This window comes from Salmo salar, chromosome 13, assembly GCF_965601325.2.
Source record: "Salmo salar chromosome 13, fSalSal1, whole genome shotgun sequence".
Classification (NCBI taxonomy): domain Eukaryota; kingdom Metazoa; phylum Chordata; class Actinopteri; order Salmoniformes; family Salmonidae; genus Salmo; species Salmo salar.
In genome coordinates this window covers 8,375,001-8,384,127 of record NC_138303.1, presented here as the reverse complement: position 1 = coordinate 8,384,127, position 9,127 = coordinate 8,375,001, and the positions used below count along the sequence as shown (strand labels likewise).

Genomic DNA, 9,127 nt, shown 5'->3' with positions numbered 1-9,127 from the left:
TAGTCACCTTCCCCCTCTACATATCTACCTCCATCATTTATTCTGATGCTACTCTGTTTATCATGCATCCTGATGCCTAGTCACCTTACCCCTCTACATATCTACCTCCATCATTTACGCTGCTGCTACTCTGTTTATCATGCATCCTGACACCTAGTCACCTTCCCCTCTACATATATACCTCCATCATTTATTCTGATGCTACTCTGTTTATCATGCATCCTGATGCCTAGTCACCTTACCCCTCTACATATCTACCTCCATCATTTACGCTGCTGCTACTCTGTTTATCATGCATCCTGACACCTAGTCACCTTCCCCCTCTACATATCTACCTCCATCATTTATTCTGATGCTACTCTGTTTATCATGCATCCTGACACCTAGTCACCTTCCCCCTCTACATATCTACCTCCATCATTTATTCTGCTGCTACTCTGTTTATCATGCATCCTGATGCCTAGTCACCTTCCCCCTCTACATATCTACCTCCATCATTTATTCTGCTGCTACTCTGTTTATCATGCATCCTGGCGCCTAGTCACCTTACCCCTCTACATATCTACCTCCATCACTCCAGTATCCCTGTACCCTTCCCCCTATACATATCTCATTTACGCTGCTGCTACTGTTTATCATGCATCCTGATGCCTAGTCACCTTACCCCTATACATATCTACCTCCATCCCTCCAGTATCCCTGTCCCCTTCCCCCTATACATATCTACCTCCATCACTCCAGTATCCCTGTCCCCTTCCCCCTTTACATATCTACCTCCATCACTCCAGTATCCCTGTCCCCTTCCCCCTATACATATCTACCTCCATCACTCCAGTATCCCTGTCCCCTTCCCCCTATACATATCAACCTCCATCACGCCAGTATCCCTGCACATTGTCAATATGGTGTTGGAACTGACCCTGTATGTAGCTTCTTACTTTCTGTGTTCTTCTTATTTCTTATTTGTATTTATTGTGTGTTTTAGAATTGTATTTACAGTTGTAGCATTTTAGCTAAAGCAAAACCTAACCCTTTTCCTAACCTTAACCTAATTATCTTAACCTGCCTTGTTAATTTTCCTAAATTGCTACTTTAATTCGACTAAAGTTCTACTTAAATTATCCTAACCTGCTACATTAACCTGCTACGTTAATTATCCTAATCTGCTATGTTAATTATCCTAACCTGTTATGTTAATTATCCTAACCTGTTATGTTAATTACCCTAACCTGCATGCACCTCCACACTGAGTCTAATTTCACTCCAAAGGTGCCTCCACAACAGACACAAAGAAGAAAAGCTAATAGATCAATCCTATTTTTATCGCTCATGACAACAACAACAACAACAACAAAATGTACTTTATCAAAAGTCCATATCAGCGTCCAACTAGACAGTTTGTCACAGCAGCGCTGCACGCAATGCGGAAGCGTTTTAGCCACGGCGTGCTTCTATGACAACGGCAGTAAACAACATGGCGCCCTGTGTGTGATCTCAACTTCATTATCCCCCTCTCTCTCTCTCTCTCTCTCTCTCTCTCTGAAAAGGTTAGAACAACAATTCAATACTTTTCTTGAAATGCGTTGATGAAATTAGTGTATCTCTCGCGTTTTTACTGAACTTAACGTGAGGATACATGTTGACATTGAGTGCAGTTTTGTGATTACTACTCTGTAGCTGACCTGGCTACTGGCTACTGTATCAACAGTTCGTTACATTGTTGTGGAAACAACAATGTTTTTAAAAATATGCAACATTTCAAAAAAGTAGCAAACAAACTGTCAAAATTGTATTTGGTAAGATATACCTATTCATTTTGATACCAGTAGGCCTATCGATATGTCGTCAAAAAGTGACAATAAGCCCAGCACCTGTGGCAACCGGAGGAGATCAAGCGCGACTAAAGAGGATGTGAAGCGGATGTGTCCGCAGCAGCGGGCACGGTACCTGGCCTACGAGGAGCCGCCGAAAGAGGCGAAGACCTGGATGGCGATGTCTCGGCAGCGGGTGTCCGCCTGGGAGTCTTCCGCAGCCGGGGGGAAGAGACAAACACCCGTCGGTCATCATCACTGCGACGACAGGGACGAGGAAGAGAAGAGACGGCAAGACCTGATCATAGGACAGCTGAAGGCCGCGGAAGCCCGTAACAGAGTTCGACAGATGAGACTGCAGTATCGGAATATGAGGGTAAGAATGTCCTCCTCCTCGTTCTGGTCCAAAACGGCACCCTATTATATATATATATATATATATATATATATATATATATATATATATATATATATATATATATATATATATATATATATATATATGTGTGTGTGTATGTATATAATAGGGTGCCATATATATATATATATATATATATAGTGCCCCTTATTTTGACAATATTCCTATGGGCCCCTGATCAAAAGTTGTCTCATACACAGAATGATATGGAATAGGGTGCCGTCTGTCTCCATATGCACACATAGGTTTTTTTTATTCACATCGATGTAACTGCTTCTTGTCATGCTTTGACTGTACACACAAGCCTACTTTTAAATCCACGTTTAGAAGTTCCTGTGGTAAGAAGTCAATTATCTTCTGTTTTTTTTCTCTTCCTCTTCCTCTGCCATCCCTCTTAATTATGATGTCATGATGTCAATTACTGGACCTGAACCACATCACTAATTGGCTTCCGCTCCATGAGGTCTGAATAATATGTTTCCCTGTCTGTGCATATCTCAATCCATCCCTCCGTGCAGACCGAGGAAATCAATCTAATTTAGGAAGCACCTCTTGTCATCATATTCACATAGTATTTTTAAAAACATTTTTAAATTAAGATTAATTGAACTGCTCCATTATAATTTGCTAGGCTATAATTCCCCTCTGCACACAATAACAATGAAGCTAGCATACTAGAAATCCACTGTAGAAGTTTCATGTGAGAAACATGTAAGCCTATTATCCTATTCTATTGTAATTGTTTGTTTACCCTTCCGCTGCTCTCCCTCTTCACCAGAGTGGTATTATCAATCATTATGATGTCAATTACTGGGCCTGAACCACAATACTAAAAGGTCTCTACTCCGTGAGGTCTGAACCACAATACTTCAAGGTCTCTGCTCCATGGACCTGAATACTATGTTTCCCTGTTTGTGCATATCTCCCTCCCTCCCTCCATCGATCCGTCCCTCCACCCCCCCCACCCATCCATCCCTCCATCCGTCTATCCGTCCATGCAGACCCAGGAAATCAATCTAATGATTTCGTGCCAGTCCAGCGCCCAGACCGCCGTCCGTCTTGAGTTGCTGCTGCCAACGGAGGAAAGCAAGATAAATACCATCGATTGTCTGGACAAACTGCAGGTGGGTTAAACAGCCCCTCCCTCCCAAACCTCTTCCCTCCATATCTCCATCCCTCCTATGTGTGTGTGTGTGTGTGTGTGTGTGTGTGTGTGTGTGTGTGGTGTGTGTGAGCTGCAGGAAGGAGCCTCTGTGTATAATAGCTCTGACAGTCTAAGCCATTGGGGGTACTACACTGACATATGGAATTGTTTTAAGATGGTCATACCATGGGTCATTTTGCTATTTGATTTAGTATTTTAGGACCCATTTAGGAATGAAAAAACATTTTTTTTTAAAAACACACTCATAAATGGCAAAAAATACACTCCGAAAAATGATAATAAGGAATAAGGTTTTGAAGTGTCTGTCCTATATCTAGGAGATAAAAGAAAGATCAGGACATATGTTAGTTTGTTTGTACACATATTTAACCCCTTATTTCTGTTGACACAAAACTACCTCTATGCTTCCATTCGTTTGTATGGGTTAACAAAACAGATAACTACCTCCATGCTTCCATTCATTTGTATGGGTTAACAAAACGGAGAACTACCTCCATGCTTCCCTTTGTTTTGTATGGTTTACCAAAACAGAGAACTACCTCCATGCTTCCATTCATTTGTATGGGTTACCAACACGGAGAACTACCTCCATGCTTCCATTAATTTGTATGGGTTACCAAAACAGAGAACTACCTCCATGCTTCCCTTTGTTTTGTATGGTTTACCAAAACAGAGAACTACCTCCATGCTTCCATTCGTTTTATATGGGTTACCAAAACAGAGAACTACCTCCATGCTTCCATTCGTTTTGTATGGGTTACCGAAACAGAGAACTACCTCCATGCTTCCATTCATTTGTATGGGTTACCAAAACGGAGACCTACCTCCATGCTTCCATTCATTTGTATGGGTTACCAAAATGGAGAACTACCTCCATGCTTCCATTCATTTGTATGGGTTTCCAAAACAGATAACTAACTCCATGCTTCCATTCATTTGTATGGGTTACCAAAACGGATAACTACCTCCATGCTTCCATTCATTTGTATGGGTTACCAAAACGGAGACCTACCTCCATGCTTCCATTCATTTGTATGGGTTACCAAAACGGATAACTACCTCCATGCTTCCCTTCATTTGTATGGGTTACCAAAACGGATAACTACCTCCATGCTTCCATTCATTTGTATGGGTTACCAAAACGGAGACCTACCTCCATGCTTCCATTAATTTGTATGGGTTACTAAAACGGAGACCAACCTCCATGCTTCCATTCGTTTGTATGGGTTACCAAAACAGAGAACTACCTCCATGCTTCCCTTCATTTGTATGGGTTACCAAAACGGAAAACTACCTCCATGCTTCCTTTCGTTTGTATGGGTTACCAAAACAGAGTTCTACCTCCATGCTTCCATTCATTTGTATGGGTTACCAACACGGAGAACTACCTCCATGCTTCCATTCATTTGTATGGGTTACCAAAACGGAGAACTACCTCCATGCTTCCCTTTGTTTTGTATGGTTTACCAAAACAGAGAACTACCTCCATGCTTCCATTCATTTGTATGGGTTACCAACACGGAGAACTACCTCCATGCTTCCATTAATTTGTATGGGTTACCAACACGGAGAACTACCTCCATGCTTCCCTTTGTTTTGTATGGTTTACCAAAACAGAGATCTACCTCCATGCTTCCATTCGTTTTGTATGGGTTACCAAAACAGAGAACTACCTCCATACTTCCATTCGTTTTGTATGGGTTACCGAAACAGAGAACTACCTCCATGCTTCCATTCATTTGTATGGGTTACCAAAACGGAGACCTACCTCCATGCTTCCATTCATTTGTATGGGTTACCAAAATGGAGAACTACCTCCATGCTTCCATTCATTTGTATGGGTTTCCAAAACAGATAACTACCTCCATGCTTCCATTCATTTGTATGGGTTACCAAAACGGATAACTACCTCCATGCTTCCATTCATTTGTATGGGTTACCAAAACGGAGACCTACCTCCATGCTTCCCTTCGTTTGTATGGGTTACCAAAACGGATAACTACCTCCATGCTTCCCTTCATTTGTATGGGTTACCAAAACGGAGAACTACCTCCATGCTTCCATTCATTTGTATGGGTTACCAAAACAGAGAACTACCTCCATGCTTTCCTTTGTTTGTATGGGTTACCAAAACGGATAACTACCTCCATGCTTCCATTCATTTGTATGGGTTACCAACACGGAGAACTACCTCCATGCTTCCCTTTGTTTTGTATGGTTTACCAAAACAGAGAACTACCTCCATGCTTCCATTCGTTTTGTATGGGTTACCAAAACAGAGAACTACCTCCATGCTTCCATTCGTTTTGTATGGGTTACCGAAACAGAGAACTACCTCCATGCTTCCATTCATTTGTATGGGTTACCAAAACGGAGACCTACCTCCATGCTTCCATTCATTTGTATGGGTTACCAAAATGGAGAACTACCTCCATGCTTCCATTCATTTGTATGGGTTTCCAAAACAGATAACTACCTCCATGCTTCCATTCATTTGTATGGGTTACCAAAACGGATAACTACCTCCATGCTTCCATTCATTTGTATGGGTTACCAAAACGGAGACCTACCTCCATGCTTCCCTTCGTTTGTATGGGTTACCAAAACGGATAACTATCTCCATGCTTCCCTTCATTTGTATGGGTTACCAAAACGGAGAACTACCTCCATGCTTCCATTCATTTGTATGGGTTACCAAAACAGAGAACTACCTCCATGCTTTCCTTTGTTTGTATGGGTTACCAAAACGGATAACTACCTCCATGCTTCCATTCATTTGTATGGGTTACCAAAACAGAGAACTACCTCCATGCTTCCCTTTGTTTTGTATTGGCTACCAAAAACGGAGAACACCATCTTGTTCGTTAGAGTCATATTAGTTTGCAGCTCAAACGGTTCGGACGCTACAGACAGAAGTTGGCACATCAGCGTTACCGACTTCAGACAAGTGACACTTGTGGGGGTCGTAGAACGCAACATCATAATAGTATGTAGGCAGCTACAGATGTTTTCGTGAGAAGACCGCTCTAGTTCTGTCACCTTTCATCACATATGTCTCCTGGTCTGACAAACTCCTCTCTAGCTCTGCTACCTTTCACCACAGATGGGATGTCTCCTGGTCTGACAAACTCCTCTCTAGCTCTGCTACCTTTCACCACAGATGGGATGTCTCCTGGTCTGACAAACTCCGCTCTAGCTCTGTCACCTTTCACCAGATGTCTCATGGTCTGACAAACACCGCTCCAGCTCTGCTACCTTTCACCACAGATGCAGAAGTCTTACATCGGTGGATGTGATGGATTCAGACACATCCAATGAAAAAAGATGTCTCTCGCTTAAACTGACAGATTTTTATTGCCACTTTTTACTGAGTCTTTTAACTGAATTCCCTCGTCTTGTCTTTGATGATTTGCATTCAAATGAGGTACACATGTCTGTCTGGGAAGATTACATCAAGTCAAATGAGGTACACGCGTCTGGGAAGATTACATCAAGTCAAATGAGGTACACGTGTCTGGGAAGATTACATCAAGTCAAATGAGGTACACGTGTCTGGGAAGATTACATCAAGTCAAATGAGGTACACGTGTCTGGGAAGATTACATCAAGTCAAATGAGGTACACATGTCTGGGAAGATTACATCAAGTCAAATGAGGTACACGTGTCTGGGAAGATTACATCAAGTCAAATGAGGTACACGTGTCTGGGAAGATTACATCAAGTCAAATGAGGTACACGTGTCTGGGAAGATTACATCAAGTCAAATGAGGTACACATTTCTGTCTGGGAAGATTACATCAAGTCAAATGAGGTACACGTGTCTGGGAAGATTACATCAAGTCAAATGAGGTACACATGTCTGTATGGGAAGATTACATCAAGTCAAATGAGGTACACATGTCTGTATGGGAAGATTACATCAAGTCAAATGAGGTACACATGTCTGGGAAGATTACATCAAGTCAAATGAGGTACACATGTCTGTATGGGAAGATTACATCAAGTCAAATGAGGTACACATGTCTGTATGGGAAGATTACATCAAGTCAAATGAGGTACACATGTCTGGGAAGATTACATCAAGTCAAATGAGGTACACATTTCTGTCTGGGAAGATTACATCAAGTCAAATGAGGTACACATGTCTGTATGGGAAGATTACATCAAGTCAAATGAGGTACACATGTCTGGGAAGATTACATCAAGTCAAATGAGGTACACATGTCTGTATGGGAAGATTACATCAAGTCAAATGAGGTACACATGTCTGGGAAGATTACATCAAGTCAAATGAGGTACACATGTCTGTATGGGAAGATTACATCAAGTCAAATGAGGTACACATGTCTGGGAAGATTACATCAAGTCAAATGAGGTGCACATTTCTGTCTGGGAAGATTACATCAAGATGTTTGTTATTTCTGTTATTTCTGTTCTGTCTCAGTGTTGATATGATAAGTGATACACACGCATGTACACACAGCACTCTGGAGGCTACACCTGAGTTGACAGTCTTCTTAATGAGTCACAACACTACTGATGTTACCGATCAAAGGCCTGCCACCACTGTCAGGGCTGTAGATACCAGGAGAGACAGAGGGTGAGACAGAGAGAGAGAGAGAGAGAGAGGAGGGACGGAGAGAGACAGAGGGTGAGACGGAGAGAGAGGAGGGACAGAGGGTGAGACAGAGAGAGAGGAGAGACAGAGGGTGAAAAAGAGAGAGAGAGGATGGACAGAGGGTGAGATGGAGAGAGAGAGGAGGGACAGAGGGTGAGACGGAGAGAGAGAGAGAGAGGAGGGACAGAGCCTGAGATGGAGAGAGAGCAATATGCACATTATGGCAGTGAGGTGTGGGGTCCACTTGCAATGGGACAAACACCCCATTGAAACCCTGCATGCAGAGTTCTGTAAGAGTCTCCTACATGTCCAGAGGAAAACTATAAACAATGCATGCAGGGCAGAATTAGGCCAATATCCACTAATAATACTATTTTTTTTTTTAAAGCAATTCAGTTTTTGGAAACATCTAAAATACAGTGACCCCCAAAAAATCCCTCCTGAGATGTGTGCAAACCTGGTGGCCAACTACAAGAAACGTCTGACCTCTGTGATTGCCAACAAGGGTTTTGCCACCAAGTACTAAGTCATGTTTTGCATAGGGGTCAAATACTTATTTCCCTCATTAAAATGCAAATAATTTTATAACATTTTTGACATGCGTTTTCCTGGATTTTTTTTATTGATATTCTGTCTCTCACTGTTCAAATAAACCTACCATTAAAATTATAGACTGATCATTTCTTTGTCAGTGGGCAAACGTACAAAATCAGCAGGGGATCAAATACTTTTTTCCCTGACTGTACGTCATGCTAATACATTGAAATTAATGGATAGAGAGGGAAAGACAAAGGGAGAGGGAGAGAGAGGGGGGAAGACAGACAGAGACAGGAAGGAAGACAGTGAAAGGAGAGACAGACAAATACAGGGAAAGGGGAGAGAGAGAAAGGAGAAACAGAGAAATATAGAGAAAGGAGAGAAAGAGAAAGGGGAGACAGAGAAAGTAGAGACAGAGAAAGCAGAGAGAGAAAGGAGAGAAAGAGAAAGGAGAGACAGAGAAAGGGGAGACAGTGAAAGCAGAGAGAGAAAGGAGAGAAAGAGAAAGGAGAGACAGAGAAATACAGAGATGGTAGAGACAGAGAAAGGGGAGACAGAGAAAGGGGAGACAGTGAAA

General features: G+C 42.1%; 1 protein-coding gene across 2 annotated transcripts in view; it reads left to right on the top strand.

Moving 5' to 3' along the window:
• Nucleotides 1-1,476: 1,476 nt before the first annotated feature.
• The window catches only part of LOC106566358 (uncharacterized), a 13,398-nt gene continuing 5,747 nt past the window's right edge, over nt 1,477-9,127 (top strand). The window contains exons 1-3 of one of the 2 annotated variants that reach the window (XM_014134291.3): nt 1,477-1,547; nt 1,827-2,187; nt 3,231-3,353. In XM_014134291.3, coding sequence (XP_013989766.1) covers nt 1,840-2,187; nt 3,231-3,353 — 471 coding nt within the window. In that variant the 5' untranslated portion in view covers nt 1,477-1,547; nt 1,827-1,839. The other variant, XM_014134290.3, reaches the window with a different exon arrangement.